This window comes from Anopheles nili, chromosome 3 (genome assembly GCF_943737925.1).
Source record: "Anopheles nili chromosome 3, idAnoNiliSN_F5_01, whole genome shotgun sequence".
Lineage (NCBI taxonomy): Eukaryota > Metazoa > Arthropoda > Insecta > Diptera > Culicidae > Anopheles > Anopheles nili.
In genome coordinates, this window is record NC_071292.1 from 3,099,116 (window position 1) to 3,126,247 (window position 27,132).

The 27,132-nt window shown below is 46.2% G+C and overlaps 4 protein-coding genes across 4 annotated transcripts; 1 reads left to right on the top strand and 3 right to left on the bottom strand.

Moving 5' to 3' along the window:
• Nucleotides 1-169: 169 nt before the first annotated feature.
• On the bottom strand, nt 170-17,589 carry LOC128727742 (uncharacterized). Its single transcript, XM_053821680.1, has 11 exons — nt 17,152-17,589; nt 9,316-9,494; nt 9,117-9,250; nt 8,831-9,012; nt 8,436-8,739; nt 6,960-6,970; nt 1,701-1,879; nt 932-1,065; nt 677-858; nt 416-581; nt 170-330 (listed from the first exon to the last, which is right to left on the bottom strand). Exons 1-11 carry the CDS (start codon nt 17,188-17,190, stop codon nt 170-172), a joined length of 1,671 nt encoding a protein of 556 aa, XP_053677655.1. The 5' UTR covers nt 17,191-17,589.
• A 2,169-nt stretch (nt 17,590-19,758) lies between these two features.
• LOC128726802 (1-acyl-sn-glycerol-3-phosphate acyltransferase beta-like) lies at nt 19,759-21,198 on the bottom strand. Its single transcript, XM_053820628.1, has 4 exons — nt 21,168-21,198; nt 20,907-21,111; nt 20,699-20,832; nt 19,759-20,315 (listed from the first exon to the last, which is right to left on the bottom strand). Exons 1-4 carry the CDS (start codon nt 21,196-21,198, stop codon nt 19,759-19,761), a joined length of 927 nt encoding a protein of 308 aa, XP_053676603.1.
• Nucleotides 21,199-21,887: 689 nt separating this feature from the next.
• On the bottom strand, nt 21,888-24,179 carry LOC128725163 (zinc finger protein 26-like). The gene is made up of 2 exons (XM_053818886.1): nt 24,021-24,179; nt 21,888-23,946 (listed from the first exon to the last, which is right to left on the bottom strand). The coding sequence occupies exons 1-2, from the start codon at nt 24,177-24,179 to the stop codon at nt 22,246-22,248; spliced, it is 1,860 nt and encodes a 619-aa protein (XP_053674861.1). The 3' UTR covers nt 21,888-22,245.
• A 1,150-nt stretch (nt 24,180-25,329) lies between these two features.
• LOC128725549 (protein obstructor-E) lies at nt 25,330-27,032 on the top strand. The gene is made up of 3 exons (XM_053819301.1): nt 25,330-25,452; nt 26,275-26,351; nt 26,449-27,032. Exons 1-3 carry the CDS (start codon nt 25,389-25,391, stop codon nt 26,962-26,964), a joined length of 657 nt encoding a protein of 218 aa, XP_053675276.1. The 5' UTR covers nt 25,330-25,388; the 3' UTR covers nt 26,965-27,032.
• The last annotated feature ends 100 nt before the right edge of the window (nt 27,033-27,132 follow it).

Genomic DNA, 27,132 nt, shown 5'->3' on the forward strand with positions numbered 1-27,132 from the left:
AAAGAGAAGGTAAAGGAGTTAAACAAGCGAATGAATTTTCGCATTCTGACATCGTTTCCTCATCTTTGAACGGACGACGGCAAGCACCCGGTGATACCTTGTTCAGAGCCACGAGGATGCCTTGACGTTCTATAGAGCGAGCTGGAATGGAGGACCACTCGGAATTTCCCTAATGCACCTCACTAATATTATTGATCGCTAGTGACTCCTCGGACAGCAGCTCATACTCCCTTTGCATCATCTTCTGTACCCTTTCCATCAGTAATGGAATGTCGTCCTTGGTCAACCCGGCACACGAAACTTCAGGAAGAATTTTGATGATATTTTGTCCTACAAATACGAAGAAAAAAGGGTTACCAGAATCACTCCAGTATAGCCATCGGAAACATGCCGACGGTTGAACGAAGCATCTAACCTCGGTTGAAAATTTTAGCCTTCGATTTAAGGAAATGATACTTTGATATGACCACTGGTTGAATGAAGGCCTGCGATTCGACGGCTACGTGGAATGATCCCTTCTTAAAGGGCAGCAGCTTGTCGCCGTTTCCTCGTGTGCCCTCGGGAAAGAAGAGCAGCTTAGCCTGTCAGAAACGAGCCAGAAGAAAGCATTGTACCATCGTTCGAGGTATGCATTATGCAGGGTGGGTCTAAATGCCGGGCACACCACAAAACGTACCTGTTTCTCATTGATGGCTTTCGCTTCCTTGTTGATGGCGCACTTTGCTGAATCACGGTTCTGGCGATCGATGAACAGAGTGCCCCACAGCCAACAGGCTACTCCGAACGGGAACATGTACAGGACCTCCTTCTTGGCCACTACGGTTGACCTTCCCATAATGGGCCAAAGCTCAGCCAGGACTGGAAACACGAATGGGAAAAACCATCAATGTGTGTCAGTTTTAGAACGGTATCGTCTAAGCTCCAATTTTACCGATTAGGTCTAGGGCGCTTTGATGGTTCATTAGCACGACTCCACCGTGGTTCCGTTGAATATGTTCCTTACCACGCACCGTAAACGATGCACCGAGCATCTTCCCGAAACCTATGCATAAGTACGCTGGAATACTGAAAAGAGAATCCAACAGAAATTATTAGCACATTCAGAATATTTCAAAGGTTTCTAAGGGTTGTTGAACCTTTGGTCCTTTTGGTCCTTTTGGTCCTGTTGCGTCACTACAACCACCTACACCTATCAATCATCAGGTAACGGTAATATTTTGTTACTCGCGTGGCCAGTTACTTCATTACATTAATCTATACAAAAAGACTTTCAGATTCTGCTAGTCAGAGGCACGTTGAAAAAATGAATAATCCTTCCCCGGTAACACCGCCATGAATAATTAACATAATCGCTACTCAAAAAAGGGGTCTCCCGGCATACTTTTCGACCGTTGCGAGATCCACCTCAGCTACGGTGAGTCAACTCCCAGCACAGGCAGAAAATCGTACGTGCGATGGAATCATCGAAGTCAACGCACGTTCAAGGTGCCTAGCAAACAAAAAATAAACGCCTCCACCTCGCGATGGCTTATGGAACGAAAAGTCATCCCTACAGCCGTGCCCTACATTTTGTCCTTCTGGGACTGCTACGGCTAATGATGGAAAAATCGTCCAGGAAAAACGAAGGAGTGTAAGGCATTTCAGCTCCTCAACGGAAAGCTCTCAGGACCATTTCCAACCAACCCGGTACGTTTACTTACAGCGCGTTCCGGTAGTCCCGGGGCCGGAGCAGCATTAGTGGAACTGGACCCACGGCGCACACCACCGAAAAAGCGATGAAGCAGAAGAATTTGAAGTAATACCGCGCCGTCGACGACAGCGTAATGATGAAGAACGCCATGAAGGCCAAACCGAGCAGCTCACCGTTCGACGTGGTCATCTGTGGAAGGAAGAAACGGTTAGAGGGCGAAATAAAATTAGTCCCGGTAGTTAATGAGCGTCGCCGGTGTTTAATGCTTGCGAAGCGAATGCGCACACCCGTCAAAAGTAAATCAATTACGTCAAACTCCATCCGTCAAGAGCATCGCGCTCAATGAACGGGTACTAATTACACTTACAAACAGTGGTCATGCTGCAGAGGAAAAAAAGGCAGCGTTCGAGCTTCACTCATTAACGCGGGTTCGGTAAACAGCACGTGTTGCTGAAGAAAAGCAACCCTCTAAACTGCGCTTCCGTTAAAAGGGAACTGTTCACACGGTGCCAGATCGAACCGCGTGGCTCTTTCGGTGATAAACGGCGATATTTCGACTATCGTCGATGATTAGAAAGTGCGTTTCTTATCACCCTACGAGCCTTAGCTACAAACAGGTGTGGCGATAGCGCTGCGAGTATAAATCGCCCCAACCGATTCATTAGTTTCGGGGGACTTTGATAAGCACTCTGTTTACTTCGGTGTCCAGCTCGATGCATTGGCATCGAGACCAAGAGCTTGTGTCCAGCAAAGTTCACTTTTGAGCGTGAATTACACCATCATACGCCCTCGAATCATCTGATCAAACATCCATCTCAGGGATGAAGGTCTTTGACCGAACACATTTTAAAGTGACAATCGTCTATCTGAGCTTATATTGACGCCCATTGGCCACGTTTGCCGCCGGTACAACAATCAGCCAACAATGGGCCTTTCGAACTCTCCAGGCGCAACTCACGGTAGGTGTTGTCATGCACACAACTGCTGAACGTAAACGGGACCACCAAATTGACTCCACTTGCGGAACACACGATCGGTAATGCAACTTCACGTCAGGTCGACAAATTCCCGCGGCACAGAGACCCAACACGTGACAGCACGCTCGGACATAAACAGCATAAATGCGCATCTCCATTCAGCCTTTGCACATTTGCCGCCAGATCCCGAGAGCACCGCGTCTAGCGCCTAATCCGATTAATCCGATAAAAGGTAATTTCGCCAAGGGAAGGCTCTGGACCTCGGGCCGGTTGACGGGGGGTTTGCGATAAAAGAATCCGCACTGACCGAAGAAAGGCGGCTGGTGATAAATTTCGCTAGGATACAATCGCCTTCCAGCTGAGCCTGGTTGCAAAAACCTGATATGGAACCAGGAGGTTGCGTAAGTTGCGGCTGATAAGCTAAGCCCTTCGTCGAAGGAAGTCCAAGCTTTTCCTACGGGGATCATTCGTTAACGTAGTGGTAAGTAGCTATCCACCTTCGATCTCCAATTATCGAGGATTAGAGCTAGCGTTCCCGAAGGAAGCACACCTGACTTTGACCGGCCCTTTTCTGAGCTGACCCACGGACTGGAACTGAATGAAGCTTAACCGAAGGCCATCGAAGGCCACCGCCAAGGCGGAAGGTCAAAGTTCATAATGTTCACTCTCACACACGCACACCGGAGATGGAGATTGATCGCGGAGACAACATGCGAACCCGCGACCATCTAATCAAGACATTATCGATGAAAATTGCTTTCGCCTTATCGTGCGTTTGATCGCCACCATTGGTGGCGATAATCGCGAGCCAAGGTCCGCCATTTGAACGTGAATTACGTTGGTCGTTGCAAATTTGTCGCGGGTTTCACGGTCTTTTTCACGGCAACTGATTTTCCATTTCGAAAACCCATATCCAACTACTCAACATTCTACAGCACCATGCACTTTTCACACACAAACGAAGGACTCGTTCATAAATTCACAAAACGCACCTTGCTGGTTGCGTAGTCCTCTTCGACTAAGGGTTGCATTTTCGGTCCCAATTAGCCTGGATCGGTTGCGAATAATCAACTCCACTCGATGCAAACGGGCCAACTACAAAAACTAGACTGCATTCGCCACCAACTTCCGACAGAACTCGACACTGATAAGAACCCATTAGACGGTTGCCTTGCGTACACCAACACCGGCACCTTACAGGAACACAGAAAAGTGAAAGTTGGGACGCCCGTAATTATCATCCACAAATGGGACACCATTCTACGAGGGCTAGACCACCAAGGCTTCGACCCTGGGCGAACGAACCCTTGCCGGTAAATAATTGAACGACCCACCGGGTGGTTAATTTGGAAATGTACCATCGATTCTGGGGCCGCCGGTTGCGGGAAGATTTCCGGCCCAAGCCGCGTGTAACCCCGGACACCGGTGGTTTCACGCTTCCGGTAATTGTTTGTAAACATTCCAACGCTACCAATACCGCAAAGACGATGCCAGGGGGTGGTCGGTGTGAGGTGTGCTCGTGCGCATATTATTATATACCCACCCACGTGGGAACGGGCGTGGGCCGAACTCGAGTTTTATCAATATTTATCGATTCAAGCACCGATGCAATGCGTACTATTATTTTTGGGGGCTTTGGGGTTTTTTTTTGGTTCACGTCCTTGCGTGTCCTGGCGTGCTTTCTTTACCACTGAACGAGCCCACTACGTCATTGATCGTACGTTCTAGTAAACCCTTCAACAATCCCATGCACCACGAACGGTGCATCATCTCAGATTGTAGCGTACGTGCGTATGTGTGTGGGTGTCCGTGTGAATCCCCACACGGCACACGGCACACGGCCATCATCACCTTTTCCGAAGGGGTGTACAACGAGCAACGAGCAGCATAACACGTGATCGTCAATTGACCAGACGCGACCGCGATCGGTCGGAACCGGCAAGTCAACATCGACGAGCATGGTGCAATTATCACCCCATCCAATCCAAGGGCTGCACTCTGCTGATGCACCGAACGAACCGCGTGTGCTTACGAGTGCGCTTTTTGAGTGCATCGTCGACACTATTTGAGACGGGCAGGCATTATGAGAATTCAGAAAGTGTGACCAAAAAATGGATTACTTTAACCTGCGCATCTAGCATCTAGTAGTCATAGGCAGACAGCCATGTTCTGTAACGCACAATGTAAAGGGCTCTAAAACCTCCGATAACAGCTAACCGTACACTCGTTACACGTGATTTACAGCCGTTTTGTGAGCAATTCGGTACGTACCTTAACGCGGGTGGCCTTCGTCGGTTTGTTACGTCTCCAGACACGCCGATGGTGCCTTGTTCCAGCTGCTTGGATGGTCCAGCACAGATGATACTCTACGGAGAGACATCAAAGCACACAGTCAGCTCACACAAGCACACGTACACAGGGGCACGCGAGGGCACGCGAGAAATTAATCAGCCAACCACCGAACTACTGCCCGAGTGGTTTCCTCGTGGCATGTTCCAGATGTTCGGCCCTTTCACCGTCCCAAGACCCCGTCGGAACCGGATAAATTGTTCTAAATTTACTTCAATTCCCCACGCCAAAGACACACACACACAGACGCCGCTGCCTTGGTTGACAAAATTCCGCTCCGGCGATAGTCCATCGTTTTTTTTTACCGCCTCCCAATCGGTTGCACAACTGCATCCTCTGCTGGTAAGGGCGACCGGGAATGTATTGTGTTTATTTTAGGCGTCCCGAGCCCGACCGAAAGAAAAGAACGGCAGCTAGCAGCGGGTCAACGCGTGGAGTAATTTCTGCTGACCCGATCGAAATGAGGCCATTGACGCCTGGGACGGAATCGAACAGGTGCGGACGAAGTGATTTAATATGAGCCCCATGGGGAGAGGGCCGTTGAGGGACAAAAAGGGAAAACTAGCCAATCGTGCTGCTTTTGGGCCGAAAATAAAACTAAAACTCTTGCCAGCCTTGGTGGCGGGTTTGGTGCCATGCAATGTTGCTAGTTGACCCTTTTTCCCCCTGCAAACACACACATTCACACACACGCACACACACACATGCCAGAGTGAGTAAGGACTCGTGTCTAGCGACGATTCCGGATGTCTGGCCAGCCGTTGCCGGGGGCTGCTCGTGAGGATCCCCTTCCGGTTTATTGGCCACCGCAAGGACTCGCCGCTGTTGTTGGTGTTGGTAAATAACAACACGAGGAAAACCATGCTTCAAAACACGCTCCACCGTTCCACTCGCACACAAACACACACGGGCTCAGGGCAGGAAACGTCAAAAAAGGACTCCCGGTGTCCCACTTCCGCTTCCGTCTCGCCCGAGGAAAACCCGCCGGTTCGGGCGCTCGGCACGACGACGAACGGTCACACCGTGCGATGTGTACGTGTGCTCTCTGTGTGTGAGAGTCTGCCCGCACACAACGCACCTGCTTTCACTGCGACGAAAGGATGAGCTGCTTCTTGCACGAAGGATACGAGGGAGGATGCTGTCGTTTACTTCAGCGCCGGAAGCCGCATTGGGAGCTATCCCCCACACACTCGCGCACACACAAACACACACTGACTGACTCACGCACCATGCAGCAGCGGTAACTCTGATGCAACGCTCTGCTCGGATGCGTTGTGCGGTAAACTAGCAGAGCAAACGACGATATCTCGACTGCACTGAGGATTTTTGAGGAGGTCGCGATTTCACCACACCACGAGCAACCGGAAATACCACGAATGGACGGAAATAGCCCTCGCCCCCACTGGGAAAGTTACCCACACGTTGCGGGTAGCCGTCGAACTCACCCTGGTCAAGCAGCAGTCAGTTCGAGTCGATGGCAACTTGTGCGGAATTCACACTCAACCAAAAGTAGCCGCCGCGGATGGCGCGGCCGTTCCTGAGCGGGTTTCGAACGGAAATAAACACGAGGGCGGTCGCGAGCTTTTCCGACGGCGGCTCCAACATCGACGGGGCTCCATCATGCTGCGAGCGCGCGCGCACCACTTCCGAATCGGCACAGTGGCCTCGTGAGGCGTTCGTTGGTGGGTAAACGAGTAATCCTTAAAACCGACCAGTGTGTCATGGTTTAATTTTGATACTCATTTAACTGTCTCCATCGAATCGAAATATCGAATGTTCTCGCAAATCCTTAATATTATTCAAATGGCGCTCTCAAAGCTCCAGATTATCTTTTCTTTTCAAACCCACTTTTCTAACAATTTTGTAGGCTGATAATAAAAACATTTAGTACTATATTCATATGATTTCTTCCGATATAGTGACCATGTACAGATATTCTTTACCCACTGTGCATCTGTGGAATGGACTATTTCGAGCAGTCGAGCAGTTTTTCGAATTTCTTCCACCATCCAACGAAAGACTCGTAGAACGTTTTCAAACTAAAAACTTAAACTAATCTTAACTCTTTGAAGCTGAAAACATGCATATCTACGCATTTCGGGACGGATCCGTTGAACAATGTTGATAATTTCTTTCGCTTTGAACAGCCCTTTAAACACCCACTTGCAGATAGGGAAAGCAGGTCCAAAGGCGTTTACGTAAAAATAAATCCATGGTAAAGATTTATTCCACTCACCCATCCCTCAAGGGAGGAAAGGATAGTGCGATGGTGGGAGCTGTGTGTGTATATGACCTTAATTAGCATATTTTTATCAGATATAACCCATCCCACTGTGCACATGAAAACACGCAACAGACCGATTTAGAGGAGGTTTGGTGTCGCTCCGCCAACCCACAGGGAGTCCTAACATCCGGACTAAGGTCAGCACGTTAGCTTGGGGTACATGCAGCAGCTGTACGTAAATGGGAGTGAGTTCCTAAAATTAACCACAGTTTTATTTCGACCAAAACAACGTTGTCCTAGACATTATAGGCTTCCTTTCATTTGTGGTTATACCTGAATTGGAACTTCGTCTGTCCATCACTAGAAAGTAAAGAATTAGTTGATTTCCAACCACCACACTTTGTCAAAAACATAGACGAAATCAATCCCGTTACTACTTCTGTGACTGTGCTCTATTGATTTACATGCATTTTTACAGCCCTTTCTGACTACGTCTATACTTTTTGTGTCTTTTAGAAAAGCGTTACGTTACAGTTTTTCCTCTAGGACTATTAGATTTTTTTTGAATACCGACAACAACCGAATGAGTATGCTCCGCTAACTCAACCAGTATGCTTTTTCCTTTTTGTTTCAAAATGTTTTAACCATTTTTTTGAGCAGATTATAGCGCCTTCGCTTAATTTCGCCCTGTATGGCCATCTTTAAGATGGCATCGATTGGAATTTCCTATCGTACCGTGCATGGAAATTACTCAGGTACCAGGTACGAGCAACTCCTCACGATGATGTCCCTGTCACAGATCCCTCGGGCACCATGTAATAGTGCTACATCATGCGCCGATTGTTATTGACGAAGAATGAAATGCAGACTCTCAATGCACCACCGTCACCATTTGTCGCCATATTGCGTTTTCCGCGATCTACACGGGTACACATAGTGGTCATCAAATGATCACAGATTGTCTCTTCGCCTATCGCTCCCTCCTTTATTTTATAACCCTTTCTCATCCCTGGCGTTGATCTGCGTTGACTAGTGATTTGGCTAAATTCCGCTCTGTATCTTCAACTCAGCCGAACGTGCAATTTAACTACACAGAACTGTTCCTGGTCCCTGCAAAATTGTGTTTATTGCTTTCTACTACTGCTGGCTGTTTGCACGCTTTGGTCTACTACATCCGTTACCTCTCAGATATGGCAGTACTGCTTCGCTTCTGCACTGAGGACATCGAATTCCGATTGCATCAGCTTCTGGCACCGCTCAGTAAGCCCGTTCACGTCCGCTTTCGTCATGCCCTTTGTCGGGATCTCGGGCAGGATATTGATGATGACTCGCCCCCGGCCGAAACGTTTTTGCTTGTGGTCCAAAAAGTGGTACTTCGATACCACCACCGGCTGAATGATGGACTGCGAATCGACTGCCACGTGGAACGAACCCTTCTTGAACGGCAGAAGCGTATCGTTGTCATGTCGAGTTCCCTCGGGGAAAATGGCGAGTTTGAGCTACAATAAGAAAAAAATGAAATCCAATAATGCCAATTGCAGATACTAACCGTCATCCGCAGCCATCGCTCATCACTCATTCAACACTCACATGGTCTTTGGTAATGGCCACGGCTTCTCGCTTCATGACGTCCTTCGCAGAAGCGGTGTTCTTGCGATCGATAAACACTACTCCCACGAGATAGGACGCGATACCGAACGGGAGCGCGTAGAACAGTTCCTTCTTTACCACCGGCACTATGTTACGAAACTCTCGAAGCAATCGCGACAGCACTGCAGAGTAGGAAAATCGTTAGTTATTGTCCTCGTGGGTCAGTAGAGGAACCTTGTTGCAAGGCTAGCGGAAGCTGAATTTCTCCCTCAGGAAGCATACTTACTCACTATATCAATTGCACTTTGATGGTTGAGCAACACGACGCCACCGTTACGTACGTTAATGTTCTCCTGCCCGCGGATTTCGTATTCCACGCCAAATACTCTGATAAATGCACATGCCACAATGCCCGGAATGCTGAAATAAAGAGCATTACGATAAACATCTTAGCAGCATAGCCCGTCGGTCGTGGTAGGTCTTACAGGGCGTTTAGAGGCCAGCGTGGTTTGAAGAGAAACAGCGGTATCGGGACAACCAGCACCAGGAACGACATCAGAACGATGATAAACAGTTTTGCGTGGTACTTGAACGTGCTTGATAGCAAGCTACCGACGACAAGCGCCACCAGCACCTGCAGTGTGAGGCTATTGAGGAAGACATTCTGAAATAAACGAACGAACGATAAGACACCATTAGAGTAATGATGCTATTTTGGGAACTAACGTTTCTATTTATTCCCAACAATCTCGTCTATTTCAAGACCATACTCCCATTGATGCAGTAGAGCCCCTCTCGTTGATCAATCATGGCAAAAGTTGTGTGGAGCTAATTGTTGATAACATTCCAAGGCCACTGGAAGCTCCAAGAACGATGAAAAGCTGGTCAACGGCAGACAGCTGATAAAAAGCTTGACCTCTGCACAGATAAGAAATGCACTACACGACGCGCGTATAGTTGATGCCGCCGTCAAAGAGAAGTGTGTTGGAAACCTTTTCGCACATGCACGACAGATCACGCAATGATACCAGTAAATCAGATCATGGCCGAAAAATCAAAAAGCTTAAAAATACTTTTCCCGTTCCCTTGATTACTTAAGGCCTTGAGCAACGAGCGACTTTGCTATTCATCATATCTAATGCTCGATTTCCGATACCGGAGAATGATTTTAGCTTCATCCTTAATCGGATAACGCGAGTAAGGTGAATCGATAGCGTCACTGACGCAACAGTAATCGTTTGCACCTAAAATCCCGGCCGCCAAACGAGGTAGATCGATACAGCACAGTTACGATAAATTAAAGGACTTTCGTTTGAAACCGTTACCATACATGAAAGATTACGAAACAATAAAACACCCGCATAAATTCGATTCTTTGTCAGCACCACCGAAGGTCAGTTCATTACGTAGGCCAACTTCTTCAGCATTTTTATCATTTACTTTACAGGTGTGCAGAAGAAACCTCATGTTCTGTGAATCTCTGCATGATGTAAGGAAATGGTCGGCCTTTTTTTACTGCAAATGGAAATCGCGCCCATTACAAACTAAGCGGTTCTGAATGATTTCTTTAGAAGGACATTACTCATTGATAGCAAACCATTAGAATTTTTTGTGACAATTTACGCGCCGTTAAGAAACCTTGTGAGACTTTAAAAGGTTTGTGTCACAACTTGCGAAGCTTTACTCTTAAAGTTTTCGTGATGGCCTCAATGTTCCGATTGTCTCCTCAAGATCCCAAAGCAGTAATGCCTCTGGCGAGGCGTATTTTAACGGCAACTGGTTTCACACAGGATACGCAGCGGACAAGTGGATGGACAAACTTATTCATCCTAGTTGTCTATGCTGTCGGTTTGTTCATTCCTAAGATTTTCTTTACGTATCCGGACACTCAGTGCTTAGTACGAGGTGTGGGTGAAATGATATTTTTGACCAATGTCTATTTAGGTTATCTCGGCTTAACGATGCAGTATCAGCACTTTCGGGAACTTCTTAAAACCATCGACTCCTTGGTAGACGTAGGTGAGTATATCTTCCGACTAACAGCGATGTCTGGCGAATCATGTGACGTTTTGTTTTCTTTTTCTAGTATACAAATCAAGCTCTGAAAAATCACTACCCTTAGAACGATGCTTGATCGAGCTTAACCAAAAAATACATAAATATTCTACACTCTTCTGCTACTACGTAATCGGGTCAGGGAGTTTTTATTATATTTCACCCTGTTTCATGTCATATCAAATATTCAAAAGCGCCAACACAACTAATAATGGGTCAATAATTGTGGGTCAATTCTACCAATCCCTAGAGGAAAAGTTCTACTGGCTGGACAACTACCAGTCAGTGCAAGATTATGTGATCTTCAGTGTAATAGCAATGATCATAATTTTTATTGCTGGTTATGGTAACATGGCGAAGTTGATATCCATTATAGCCTCGATCAAATATTGTACCACACTTTTGCGATTGGTAGCTATGGCTATCAACGAGATGGATCGCATTCCTTCAGCAGATACTAAGCAAGAATTGAAGAAAATCGTCCAAATGCATCATGGCGCCCTGCGGTAAGTGGATTGCCCAAGCCAAAAAGGATCTATTCCCTTGCAAAGGTTTACAATTTACCGTTCCAGCTGTATCACGCTTCTTGAGCTGACATTACAGCCCGTGATGGCACTTCAGTTCGCTCTGTGTATGCTGACATGGTGTATAGCTGTACTTTACATCATGATTGTCGGTGTCGATATAAATGCGTTTAATTTAGTGCTGGTTTTGTTGAACATAACGTTTGAGATGTTTGCCTATTGCTACCTGGGCACGGAGCTCGCTGTCGCCGGATTCTACATTGCACGCGAGTCGTATCAGTTCAAGTGGGAAAGCCAAACTATCGACGTTCAGAAGATGATCCGAATGGTCATTATGCGGAGTCAGAAACCGCTGCGTTTAACGGCTGGTGGCGTAATAGCCGTAAACTTCGAACAGTTTGCCAAAGTGAGAAACTCTTTTGTAATGAATTACATGCAATATTTCAATTGCTCATAATTTGAAATTACTTCCCGTAGGCTGCAAAGATGTCTTACTCGATTCTCGTTGTGCTTAAGGACATGATATAGAATGTTCTGGTGAGCCAGGATCCATCACCAGCTGCTTTCACATACATGGTTGTACACGCATTCCAGCTAAATTAAACATTCATATGCGGAACAGTATTTTACGTGTCAGTCATAAACATGTCACATTTCATGGGATAGCTTTTCGTCAAATGATGCTAACTGCAGCTGTAGAACATTGTTGTCCCTAGCATGCACCCGTTGCAACATCGAGCGCCATATATCCTCGGAAAGAACGCGAATCGCTTGAAACACACTGATAAAACATCAAATGGAACTCACTTATTCTCGAATGTCAAACAAATTACATATTATCCGCAAAAACAAGACCTTCTTTACCGTGCGCTGGGTATATCCTTTTTTGTTCCGAATTACAGGATGTCATAAAAACCAAACGATTCTTACGATGGAACACAGTTGAACAGATTTTCCCTGCTGGTCATTCATTGTGTGCATAGATCTGTAAAACTAGTGCGTCGCTCTTATTCATACCATGATGTTTGAACTGAACGACGAAAAGGCAGTAATGCCGTTGGTGTTGCGTTTGCTGCATGTTATTGGTGCATGGGGTGACCATCGCTATCGTTATAAATACGTTATAGTGTTTGCATTTTTCTGCTTCGGGATTCTCGTACCGAAGGTATGCTTTGGCTACCCCTCCCTGGAGTCTGCCATTCGAGGCTATGCCGAGTTGATTCTAGAAACTAACGTGTTTGGCGGAATGCTCATGTTCTTTCTGAGATATGATCACTTCGAGGAGCTGGTAGCTGAGTTGCGTTCGTTTGTTACTATCGGTAAGAAGCATATTGGAGCATTTGTCACACAAGAATTTTATATACGTTCTGCTGCATCTGATTAATAGTATACCGGGATTATCAGCCGATTTACGTGAAGAATAATTTAACGCAATTTAATCTTCGTCTGCATAAGTACACCCTGTTCTACTGTGTCTACATGTTTTGCTTCTGTACGGTGTATTGCATCGCACCTCTCTGGGGAAACTTTGCTGCCTACAATGCCACCCAAGCACAGGACAACACTTCGGAATTCGAGTTTAACCTCTATCTCGAGCAAGGCTTTTATGGACTTGACAATCGCAAATCGCTACTCGGATATAGTGTCTGCACCATCTTTATGTTCCCGCTCATGTACTTATGCGCGTATACCGGCACCGTCAAAGTGGTTGCCGTCTTTAACACGATCAAGTACTGCCAGGCGATTCTGCAAATCGTGTTGCTGAAGGTAGAGCACCTCAAAACAATCTCCGATATTCAGGAAAGAGTCGAAGAAATGTTCGAGGTACATGAGCTACACCAGCGAGCGCTACGCTCCGCCGAGTTACTGGAGTTGGTTCTTCAACCTACCCTGCTCACTCAGTTCGCTCTGTGCATCTTGATCTGGTGTACAATGATGTTGTACTTTTCGGTAGCCGTAAGTCAGAATATGTATTCTGCAAACATCGTGGGTTTAGCTAAGCATGTGCTTTTAATTGTAGGGCATCAGCGTTAAAATCATCACAATGGTAATGCTGTTTCTTTTCGTGTCTATTGAAACGTTTGGCTACTGTTATCTCGGCACCAAGCTCTCTGACGAGGTCGAAAACAAACGATTGCAACAACTTTCCTGGTTAATAATTGCACCTCTGATGCCTTTCTTTGACAGAGCATTAACGTTGGACGAGCCTTGTATGATTCCGACTGGACCGAGATGGAATGCAAAATGCAGAAAAATATATCATTTATGATCACGCGTGCCCAGTGCCGAGTAGGTTTAACGGCAGCCAAGTTTTGCTTCGTTGATATGGAACAGTTTGGCGCGGTAAGCAAGAGACCATATGATTTATTATTTATCTATTTTAAGTAGTAATTCCTCTGTACATTTTCAGATGGTCAACATGTCATACTCGTTGTTCATCGTACTGAAAGATGTATTATAGGGTGTATAATCGATAGTGCGAGGTAGCGATCTTATGAAAAAATTACCAGCCGACAGAAACCCCCACGAAAAATGAAATCTTTATTATTCATCAGAAATCAATTGATCCCCAGTATCGTCTACTCCCACCGTTAAATCACAAATTATTAAGCATACGTCCGTCAATAAAAAATGATATCAATAATAATAATAGCTTACAATTCTACCTTAAATTGAAACCCTGTTACGCATAGAGCAGGCAAAAACGGACTATTGTTAATATCATTAGCTCATCGTCAATACGTACAGTCGTTAAGATCGTGGACAAGGAATAGTAGCTTTTTCTTATACCCTTATAATGAAAGCTCTGGACGAACGAGCTGTTCTGCCATTGATTCTGTTCCTACAGGAGCAGATTGGTCTTTGGAATGATTCGAAGCGCGGTCGCTATGCAGTGTTTTTTCTTTGCTATTGGGTAACGCTAGCAATACCGAAGCTTCTATCCAGATATCCTGATATGGGCACGTTCATTCACTCCATGGGCGAGCTTGTTTTTGTGAGCAACGTTTTCTGTGGAACGATGTTGTTGTGGATGCGTTATGAAGCCTTTCAAAAGTATATTGATAAAACGAATTCTCTGGTAAAATATTGTAAGTATTCAGTGCGACATTTTACGGTGACGAGTGAAATATTGAAATTTGCACATCCTTAGTGTACCGGGATCATCCGTTGACGTCCGTTAAAAGCTATCTTTTAGATTTGAATCGACTTATCCATCGATTCACTATCCGGTATTGTATGATAATGTCGTTCCTAGTCATATTCTTCTGCGTGGCACCCGTCATTACCAGCATGTGGTCGTACTTTCTACCTTGGAGTGATGTCCGCCACAAAAACGAAACTTGTGGGAATGCAACCGACTGCAAACACCCCACTGTAGAGTTTAGTCTTCATATGGAACAAGAATTCTACGGTCTTCAACATCGTACAAACATCTTTCACTACATCATCTTTACCATCGTGATGCTGCCTATGATGTTCACCACGGCATGCACCGTGCACATTAAGGTTCTGACAATCTTCAGCTGTGTACGGTACTGCGAAGCCCTGCTGCGGATTGTTACGATGAAGATTGACAACTTGCATAAAATGCCGCGAAAAAGCGTCCGAGAGGAACTGCTCGACATTATTCAAGTCCACCAACGATCGCTAAACTGCATCGAGTTGCTTGTTTTTGTCCTTCAACCAGTTTTGTTGATGCAGTTAGTGTTTTGTATTTGCGTTTGGAGTTTGATGATGCTTTATTTTTCCGTTTCGGTACGTACTGGATCACACTTCTCCGGTATTGGCTACCTCCAACGGAACCAATAACGATGGACAAGTTTTCTCTCGTTATTCCAGAACGAACTGAACTTGAAGTGTTTAAATCTTGCCATTCTATTCTTCGTCATCACAATTGAAACGTTTGGCGAGTGCTACTTTGGAATGCGACTATCTGTTGAGGTGCCTGCTGGGCAGTTAGTTTGAGCGTTTTTATGACTACAAAATTGATTATGCATAAACGTGTCATCTTCTCTGTTAGGCTGAAGAGCTCTCCAAAGCGGTATATGCATGCGGTTGGCCGGATATGGATCGTGACGCCCGTAGAGCACTGCAAATGGTACTGCGACGTGCGCAGCAGCCCATTGGCATAATGGCGGGAAAGTTTTGTTTCGTCGATATGGAACGTTTTCAGAAGGTAAGGTGCGATTTGTGAAAAGGACAAAGTCTACCACACAAAAACATGCATTGCCTTCTAGATGGTGAAAATGTCCTATTCAGCATTCCTTGTGCTTAAGGATGCATTTGATACGAACCAGGATTAACATGGTAAATCGTACGTTATAAATCGTATAAAAAATTCATTGATTTTATTTCGCAGCAAGCACTATTTATTGCTTTGATTTCAGATCCATCACTGTTACGCCCCTATTGTTACCATTCACGTTTCGATCGATATCGATCAGAAGTGATTATCCTTTGTCGTTTCTATAATGACAGAAGGTACTTATTTTTGTATGATTTTTACATTTTCACCCGGGTCGACCATGCTGGTCCAAACGACACGGACGTGCTCATGCACCTTCACCCATTTGCACCCTGTTTCTCAGCTAACGCCAAAGGATGTTTGCGTTCCAATATTCATATGAGCCGCATAATGCGCACGGGCATACTTTGTATGTTACGAACAATGAACCACAATATCCTTCGAGGTTCGAGTGACGGTTTGACGCTGAAGTCCCTCATCCTACTCATTGTACAAATCGATAATTTATGAGCCGTTCTTTGGCATCGACAAGCAGAACGTGGCTACAGAAGGCATCGACAACCAGCCGGTTGGGACGGGATTGCTAATGATTCAGCCCGGCTATATTTATCAAATCGTCCTCGTTGCCTCCACCAGTCCACAGTGCAACGTACCCTAGCCCTAAAATCCCCACCAAAGGTAGCAAGCAGGATCTCTCTCGCTCAATGAGGACTACGAAAATAGCGCCATTTCCGGCACACATGCCGTTCAGGATAACGGACGGGGACGGAACAAAACATGCACAAAGAAGCGGCCGTTACCACAGGTTTTCCACTTTTCCCGCAGAGTGACACCGATTGGGTGAGGGATAGGGGTCGGTTGTTGACATCTTCCCACTCGGTTGTGAAGGTGCCTGTTGACAAAATGCCGGCCATTGCCCGTTCTAATTATAGCGCACCCGCAAACTCTCGCACCAACCGCACACATAGCGCGGATGGACGGTTTTAGATCGTTCGCCGGTGATCATTCGATGATAATGTCTTTTTTTTGTTGGTTAAATCATAGATTATTTGAGGAATTTTAGGTTTAAAAACCGTACCTGGAAAGTGCGCTGTTTGAAAAGTACTCCACACAGCACCTCCCCGCGTTAGTTCACGGTTGAACGAATCCGTTTTGAGCCATTACCAACTAATGATAGGGTGTGTAATTATGATAGCCAACGTAGACGAGCGTTAGGGGACGGTGAAAGAAAAATGTAGCCACGGCTATTAGCTATCGATATGTAGCAAATTTTCTTCGCTTTTCAGTGAGTTTTGTATCTGAATAAAGAATAGCGCACCAGGAGTTGCATCCATCATGAATCCTTGAATGATTTCACACTCTCATCAAAACCATCTCCCCTTCGTGCCCTTCGCAAATCGTGGGATCCCACAGATGGAGAATGAATACCTTCCTTTTCCATTGGGAACACTTTGGCCTTCGACAACATGCAACATAATTCAATTCAATCCACTTACCATCATCGTTATAATTATTCCCTCCATTAGCGTCGCCATCGTGTCGTGCGCCTCCTTCGATTACACTCTCGCAAGGGTCACCGGCTCGAAGAACCCTTTGGTCGCCAAGCAACACTCCGCAATGGCTTCCAAGCAATGGCTGCAGCTTCCTGCAGCTACGCTCAGCCTATGCCGATTAGCTAAATGGTTTATGTTTCCGCTTCGAGCCACTCACCACGCCGTCGCGGTCCGTTCACAAAATGCACTTTTGATTTCGTTACGTTCTGCCTCGCAAATTTTTAAGGTGACCTGAATAGCCGTTATCGCTACCCTTCACTGCATGTGCGGTTTTGCAGCGTGCACCTGACCGAACGCGCGAGCTAGGGCCCTGGTAAGGGTGGTGGAATCAAGCCTGCGAGGATTGCTTCCGGTCCGGGGTTTGTGGTTGGCACTGAAATGCAATCAATTCTCGTTCGTGCACTTGCGTTCCGTACGCGGGGTTCACTTTAAATATAAAAAAAACGCACACAGAAATCGTCACTAACGAACACACAATCACTTGGGGTTGGGATGCATTTTCGCGGTCCTTTAGCGATGTATGTGCACGCTATTGTTTCCTTACGTTTCCGTGGGGTTGCTTCCTTTCGTTGGCAAGCCGGCTTGTGTCAAATTTTGGCATACACGTACGCACACAGCCACGCACGCACCGCACACCAAGCAAGCATTAATTCCAATCGATTTTTCACAGCCCACTAGAAGCCGAGTTAGAACGGTCCTTGTCACTTGGGGTAGTTTTTTTGCTCTCCTTCAAAAACGACTGAAACTCGAGGTTCCTCGACCCTCCCGCGTGATCGTTTTCTACTCCAAATAGTGACCAAACACTCACAGGTACACACGCACAGAAATTAGCACTTTGAACGAGCGCGGCCGGGTGCAAGTGCTCGCGTAAATAAACGGCGAAACTAAACAAACGCGACTCCGTAACTGCTCGCAGCTCACAGCTCACAGACAGGCAGCAAGTAAGTATATCGTCTGGCTTGACCACCCCCAGTTGCAACCCCTATACACGGCACCCTCTCGACGACATATTGTCACATATGCAAACGACGTGCCTTCCAACCGGTCGGAGAGAAGCTCGCTTTTTATCGTTCCACGCTCGCACCCACAACGCCCGCGAGCGCTAGAACCCAACCCCAACAGCAAAAGAACGACAACGAGCACGGAATTGCTAACGCTCCTCGCGGAAATGATTGGACCCCCGGCGCGTGTGTGTGTGTGTGTGTGTATGTATGCCCCTGAACCGGCAGCTACGATGACGGCGATGCGAAACAAAAGCGCTAGTAATCGCGAACAGAGATACTCCTTCACCCGACGGCAGCGCGATGACTGAAGTCTCTAGCGAACTCCCCACGGTTCTGTATGTCCGCGCTTTGGTGCGCGTGCGTGCCGTTGCGTCAAGGTTTCTTCCCCCACTCCACGTGGTGCCAACCCTCAACGTGGGATTGAACCATGCTTCGCGCCATTTCGAACCGGGAAGTTGACGCTCTCTGCAAGGGCCTGCGACGTTCACCAAAGGACTGGAGAGTCCTGTGGGATTGTGGGGCAGAATCCTTATCGCAGCGGATTATTCGTGGTTGTGACCTGCGCGCAGATGTTCGGGTGGGTTTGAAATTGGGTTTAAATTTAAACGTTTCCCAAAACGCGGCAGATAACGCATGCCGGTGGCCGGGTACACATGAGTCGGTTTATCGTTTGGCTGCGTTGGGTGTTTTACGCTTGCAGTCCCCGTCTGAAATCGTAGAAGAGATAACGCCCCAGACGCGATTGTCGGAACAGGCAGTGGACGTTGTACCATCCCATCTCAAGCACCATCACCTGCGCAACATCTCGTTACCGCAAGCTGGTCATTTCAAACGCGAAAGGTTCAAGGGTACTTCTTGGTATACGCGAGCGCAAAAAAACACGAAACTTCCCTATGATCGCTTGGTTTCTCCAGATCCACTGGTGCGGTCGTTACGTCAACGGTTCATGTTTACGTAAATTGCAGACACAAAAAACAATATCGAACCGTAATCGTTTGGGGGATACGGCGCGCTTATGTGGCGTGGCGAGTTTTGTTTGATTGTGCTTCAATAGAATACACCCAAATTAGATCTGATTGCTGTAAACATTCCGCTCCATTCGGGAGTCATTAAAAACACGCTACCATCGGACGAAATGCCCACTTTGCATGCTAATTCCTCGCATCCGTTGGCGGTGACTATGCGGCGATAAAACCAACAACGATTCAAGAATGCACACTAGTGCTCATCGCAGCTGAACGATCAACAGTGTTCCTTATGATTGACCAATTGCCTCTCTAGCCGGGAGTAATTGTGCAGCGGTTCAGCACGAAACGCAGTAGCATAAACGCTTTGATTTGTTTGTGTTTCCAATGCGCGTATACTTCGTTGTTACTACGGTCAATCAAACCTTATGCTAATAGGGACCCAGTCATTTGGACAGGAATGTAGGTTAAAGGACGAAGTTCGACCCATAAAACATTGACCTAATACGTGGATTAATTAAACATTGACTCACGCACATGTTAGTACCAGGGGAGGGTTTTATTTTCTATCAGGAACCACGTCAGTTTGTTTTCTTACCTTCGTACACCTTAAACCTGGGTCGGTCCTCTTTCACCCATCGTGGGTTCTTTAGTCCGGCGTCGATTTCCCGATTCAGCTCGTCATACCGAGCGAGCATGGCGTTTCGCGTTCGTTCGATTAGCTGATCAAGGTCGGCCTTTGTCAGACCCGCGGTGGGAATTGGCTCGAGAGTATCTACGATGACGTGCCCGTCGTCAAAGATGTGCTTCTTTGACTGGATGAAGTACATGTGGGAGAAGACAACTGGCACGATTGGCACCTGTGCCTCAATGGCCGTGTGGAAGGCACCCTTCTTAAAGGGCAGCATGCCTCGTTCGGCGTATCGGGTGCCCTCCGGGTAGATGTACATCTTGACGTCGTCCTCCGTCATCATGCGCTTGCACCGGTCGAACACCTTCATCGCTGAAGGCCGATTTTTGCGATTAATGTACTGCACACCACCTAGCCATGCGGATGGACCGAAGGGAAAGAGGAAAAGAAGCTCCAACTTCGCGATTGGTACAACCTTCCGGAGCGTTCCCCAGAGGATCATCATTCCTGTGAACGAAAAGCAGGCGACGTTACACGATACTACTGCGCCTTGGGAACGTGACGCTATCTAGGATATTTTGGGTATAAGCTTTTAACCATTAATTACATATCGATTTGAGCGCTCATGGCAAAAAGAAATTGACTTGTGATATCAGCTTTAGCCGGGCAACTCTGAATCAAGCATGAAGAGAAACATGCGCCAGTGTCCAAAGTGTAACGCCGTGCTAGCTCGTTGAACCGGTCTTCAATCACGTTATCAACACGGTGCAATTTCTATTCCAACGAACTCGCTGATAAACTTCCCTATCAACATCGGGTGCTGTACCCCAACGCGGCCGATTTGACAAGAATAGATTACCCTTTCTGAGCGAGAAGTTTTTCTCACTAACCTAGAATATCCATCGACGATTGGTGGTTCGTGAGAACGATTGCACCCTTTGCCTGACGCAGAATCTGTGCATTTCGCAATTCCCACGTGATGCCCAGAAGCTTTGAACAGCGAGCGATTACCGCTGCGATGATTCTGGAAATCGATAAAAAAAACTACAATTAGTAAAGGTAGTGTGCTAGTTTCCAGTTGATTGGAAGGATCCTTACCGGCAGTTATCGATGTTGCAGGGTCGCAGTAGAGAGAAGGGCGCGAACAGCGTTGTGAATGATTGCGTTGCAAAGTATATCATGCCATATTTGCTATAGTACTTGATTTTGTTGCCCCGCTGACCAATCTTAGATAAAACTGTCAGCAGCAGGAAGATGCCAATACAGGCAGCAAATGCATAGAGGTAATATTTAACCACCCATCCTGGAATATAAAGCTAAATTTATCAACTGCATCTGATCTGCATATTCCTTACTTACCCAGACAGCTGCACATGAAACACTCAGCCATAATGAAAGCCGCGTGAATGGTCCACGATCTCAGACGTGTTGTCCAGAAAACACCACCATCGACTGAACGCCAACGACACGTTGACTAGTCGACCTTTGGGAAGGGTCCAGCATTTCGGATGCGATACCCGAAATCGAACGATCGGTTAGGTTGATAACTGCTTTGGCCAAAAACGGGCGCGCTCCGCCTGATAACGCTACTATTCGGTGCGAATCGATGCACAACAAGCTAGTGGTAGAAATCAACGAGCCCCTCTTTTCAAAGTACGTCGCATGATGGTAAGCGATTCCCTTGCCCTCTTTATCGCCCGGCAAGCTAATGCGCGAGAGTTATACAATCACAAATACCAGATATTCCGCTGTGTTTAAGAATGTATTTTGAAACACTTCTGTGGTGTAAATAGAGTTTTACATTGTTTAATTATGCTAGATATTGTTCTGCAGCTCTAAGAAGGATCGATTCATACATGTACATGTACACCAATATGGTAAGATCTGAAACGGAATCAACCTATTGCACTATGGTTCGAAATTGCGAATCAATGCATAAAAGTAGGTTACTACCATTGTGGAATATGGATCCATACCAAATGGCTTAGAAGTTTAAAAATTAACATTAAATTTATCTATAGTCACTAGTGCAATCTTCTTCCCTTAAGCTTCTTATGCAGTATTTAAACTATGTGCAAATTTCTTCCATTTACCATCTTATGGGATCTTTAATCTATGCACGTTCCGTAGAACTTCTATTCAAGAAAATCATAAAACTACTATTTCTTCTGCATGCATAACGACAGACACGTAGACAATGAGTTTTAATCTGGGAGAAAAGTTTCTCATCGGTACTGCTGAACCAGAACCATAACTAGTTTTGTTTGATCACCAAACGTACATAAAACTTATTGTAAACGCACTTACTCTATTTCTTACAAAATGACACATAAAGAAGAACATCTCATGTTTGTGCTCCATCCAATTAAAATAGCATTTACCTTTGTTCCATCATTTCCGAGCTTTACTGCACCAAGCTCGTCTCTTCCGGGGAGAATCACATTCGAAATGCTGGATCGACAACGCCCGCATCGTCCCCAATCACAGAATACATCAGAGCACGTTGATGCAGTGCCATCGGTATTCCCATGCCTTGTCCCTGATCCATCGCTGAAAACATTCCGGGTGTCATGGTTGGCGCCGTATCAATATTCCTGGCAGTTGTTCCCGTACAGTGAATCTTCAGGTGCGATGTCAAGGCATCTCTTCTTACGAATTTTGCAGCACAGTTTGGACAAGAGTAGTGTCTATCACGCTGATGGATGCGCTGGTGCCGTTGAAGCTTATCCTTACGGGAAAACCGCTTGCCACACGTGGCACAACCGAACGGTTTTATTTCTGGGTGTGTCAACAGATGCTGCTCAAGTTCCCGTTTTCCTACGAACGTCTTCCTACACTGCGGACATTCGTACCTACGTGTGTCTTCGGAAGAGTGCGTGCTCTGGTGTGCGCGAAGACTGGCTTTGCTGAGAAACCTTTTCGGACATTTCGTGCAATTGTAGACCTTATTTGAAGGCGGTGCTTCTGGAACATGCGAAGGTGGCAGTGCGGGTGCGACACTAGCAGCTTTGATGACTTTTGCTTCACTGTCGGGGATATCTTCGACCAAAAACGGTCCTGCAGTTGGTGAATACAATAGCGGTGCTGCGGGAACATCAGACTTACGTTCGGAAAACGGGCCATGCATTGACTGCCTACCAAGACAATACTGCTCGTGATCGTAAAGCTTGTCCTTTTGAGTGTACGTGGTGCCGCATCGTATGCAAGCAAACTGATTCCTCTCATGTTCCACGTGCAGATTCCGATGGCGTACCAGGTCCGCCTTGTTCGCGAACGATCGTGAACATAACTCGCAGCTATGTGGTTTCAGGCCAGAGTGAGTGCGTTCATGCTTCTTAAGATTGGTGTTTCGCGAAAAGCTCTTGCCGCATTGTTCGCACGCGTACGGACGCACACCCGTGTGGACGAAGGTGTGCTTCTTGAGATCAGACCGCCGCAGGAATCCCTTATTGCACTGAACGCATATATATGGTCGCATTATGCTATGGGATTCACGTATGTGCGCTATCAAGGACATGCGGATCGCAGTTTTATAGGGGCAATACATGCAACCGTACGGTGCCAGCAAATCGTGATCCTGCATCTCATGCAGCTGACAAGCGGAAGATGCAGCAAATGCAACGTCACAGTACTTGCACGTGTAAATGGTCGGTTTCTGAGGCGTCGAGCTGGTATTTCCGGCGTGCGACAAACCGTTCCTGGCTCCTTCCACTAAAGTATCACATTTAAGGTCATCTTCATCTTCCTCCTCCTCTTCTTCTTCTCCCTCGTCAGCATCCGTGCCTTCCGCTTCTTCATCATCCGCATTGCTGGGTAGATTTTCTGCTTCGTTCATACCGTCCATTCCCGGAAAGTAGAGATCGCCATTCTTTTCACCGTAGCTATCGTTTGGAAGACTATCGTTCGAACTTTCATACTCCTTTGACGGATCAATTACGATCATCTCAGTTTCTTCCTCGTCCGTTTGTTCATCCTCTTCGTTATAGCACGGCATCTCTACGTTCGCTGGGCCAATGCCCTCTCCCCGTAATAACGTGCGTTCGTTCTGTTTGCAACGCTCGCGGAAACTGGCGAAATCGTCGATTTTGTCCATACATTGTCGGCATATCCATTTCGGCAGATTGTCGTTCTGGTTAACCTACAAATGTATCTCGGTAAGTAAACGCTTCTGCTCGAGTAAAACATATTTCATGTTTACAACGATTCACTTACCTCCAGCTGAAGGCAGCCATGTATTCGTTCAGTTAGTGATTCCGCATTACCTGCCACTTGCTGGACGCTGAAAATATCAACCAACTCTGTTTCTTGGCTCAAACACAGCCGGCAAAGTTGACGCACGGCCACAGGTACAGGTTCACTTTCGACATCCATGCCTTGTTCACACCCTAGCGTATCCACACCCAGTTACACATCTGCAGCGTTCTCGGTTGCATCTATGCCACTCACTATGCAAGCGACAAATTATTCATCACTTTGTGTTGTGTACATGCCCGGACAACATTAAAAACAAACGAGTAAAAGAAATTTCACACGAGAGATTTAAGAAAAGCCACTAAACTTCACAAACAAACATTGATTGCTTACAAATACGCATCTGTCATACTATCACCACTCTTTTTCACCACCGGCAATTGGTACTCACCACAACTGTCTCATACAATTTGACAACTCGTATTAAGGGCTGCTGTACAGTCTTATTGTTTATGCATGAAAATATCGTTGAGAAAAATTGAATTACTTATTATATATAAACAATATAAATATCTTACGTTATAAAAAAATGTAAAACGAATCAAATATGTACCTTAAATTAATAATGCTTTTTTTGTTTTTAATTGAATAGGAATTTAAATGTATTAACTATTATTTTGCCTTATTTTATGTATCTTATGTATGTAATTTTATGTAAGATATATCTTTAAAATTATTTATTGAACTTTTTAAATTCGCTTGCTTTTCCAAAAATGAAAAGATTAAAAAAAATATAATGAAGTGGATATATTGCCATCACAAATCATTATCGCTCAAAGCCCAAATAAACTAAAAAAGCATGTTACGCATCTTGAAACCGTTTGTTCCGATAATGCCAAGGCCATGCAACGGATTGACCAGAGGCTCGGGCAAACAAACCTCACACCTTACCACCTCTCAACGGATGCACAAATGCATAAAACCGGCATCGTCATAAGGTGGTTCTGCGACTTTTGAATGGAAGTGCACGTGCAGTGCCATGCGGTTAACGAGCACCTAACACATTTTGAAATTCTGCCCCGCCATCAGCTATTTATCACCCGCACAACGAGAGACCACTGGCTACGACGTACAAAACGAAACGCAGCATCCAAACCCCCACCTGAGAACACGTTTCAACGCGAGGACCAAAAAAAATGTCGCTGAATATGTGATGAGCTCGTGCCGTTCCTTGAATTCGCGGCCCCACCTAAAACTTCCTACAAACGGAGATCATCGCGAAGATGCCGATGCTGTTCGATTCAGTTTGAATTCATCCGCCAACGGTAACGGAACGCATTTTAAACGCTTTGTTAGATAGTGATTACGAAGCCCATCTGTTTTATAATCATGCAGCTGAATGGAAAGATCGCCGTTGCGATCGTGATCTGTGCGTCAGCGCTATTCTTTTACGGTAATTCTATTCTTACGCCAACGCCGATCCCGTGATGGAAACCGTTCCAGAAACGCGAGGCGTGAAACTCGTGACTTTTCATCCGTGTCAAGGACGTGTGAGCATTGGAAATGCATGAAAAGCGAAAGTGTTATTTCGATTACACCGATTCACGCCTACAGTGGGTGGTGTCGGGCTCGAGCCAAGGGAAAATTGTGGGAAGAGATGCATATTCAATGCTGGTGCAATCGCACAATGCCGTTCTAGAGGTTCGATCAGTTGGGCAAGGTTTGAACTTTTGTAAAGTTGCTTCAGTGTGCTTTATTCATTCGGCATTTGATGCATGGTGCGCTGACGTGAACACGTTGCTCGATGGTAGGAAACGAAAAGTTCAGATGGTGGGATGATTTTGTTTGATCATACCGGTTTACCTTGAAGCGGGAAGATGTCTCACGCGGTTGGTTTCATCCGCGGGTCGCATGGCAAATAAATGCCTTTCAAGGTTGATTATTTTGAGCCATTTTTTGGATATTTTGACGCACGAGTCACTGATTAGCGGTGGATCATATCCTCATTCTTGCATGTTTACCATCGGTTGATTTGATTGTATCAGTCGTGTGACTTAGCGCTATTGGAAGTCGATCGAAGACCTACGAATAATTCATGCTAGTCATAATTATCATAACCAGAAACAACCAAATCAACTAAAACGAATGCTGATCAGGCATGGTAGTATAAACTCAACATATTTTCGACACCTTTGTAAAGTTCAAAGTATCTCCTTTTTTTTCTTTCCTGCGCATGATTAATTCAACCTCAACCTGTTCCGTTTTTTCTTCACAGCACATGGTCAGTCCTGTCCGGAGCGAAATGGTCGTTATCCCGTGTCCGATCAGTGCGACGCTTATACTGAATGTGTTGTAAGTATTTATTCTGACGGCTAGGCGGTTGGATGTCGTGCAGACGCTTGATTTTAAATATTCAAATCATCTGCCACGTGTTTCATACTCTCTCTAGGATGGTGAACCTAAACGACAGCTTTGCCCGGATGGATTGCTGTTCAACGACAAGGCATCATTGTTCACTTATCCTTGCCAATATCCGATCGACGTAGACTGCGGAAGCCGCTCGAGAACCCAACCACCGATCCCGACGGAAGAATGTCCACATCAGTTCGGCTACTACAAGGTGGGCGATCGGGCCAATTGTGGACAGTTCAAGAACTGTGCCGGTGGAACAGCTTTCGTGCTTGATTGTCCCACGGGGCTCGCCTTCAATTCGGCCACATATCAGTGCGATTGGGCCGACCTAGTGGAGGATTGTGATGCTGAGGCGTATCTAGGCTTTAAGTGCCCTCCCCAGGCACAAGGACTGATTCAACCGGTGCGGTTCTTCCGTGCACCCAACGATTGTCAGAAATACTTCCTGTGCGTTGACGACAGGCCGAGAGTGAACTTCTGCGGCCCGGAACAGGCCTTTAACGAGCTCATCAACGCGTGCGACGGTCTCGCGAACGTCACCGGGTGTGCTTAGGATCTCGTTCCTAATATTCTCAATACGTTCCATATCCTCAATTAATTCACTAAAATACTCGAATCAATTTGTGCTATTTAATGGGCCCGCTCGTGTCGGGGAGGGGGGGGGGGGGGGGCTTGTGCTAGATAGCAGAAGCGTTTGCGTGCGGCACAAATATACGCTAGT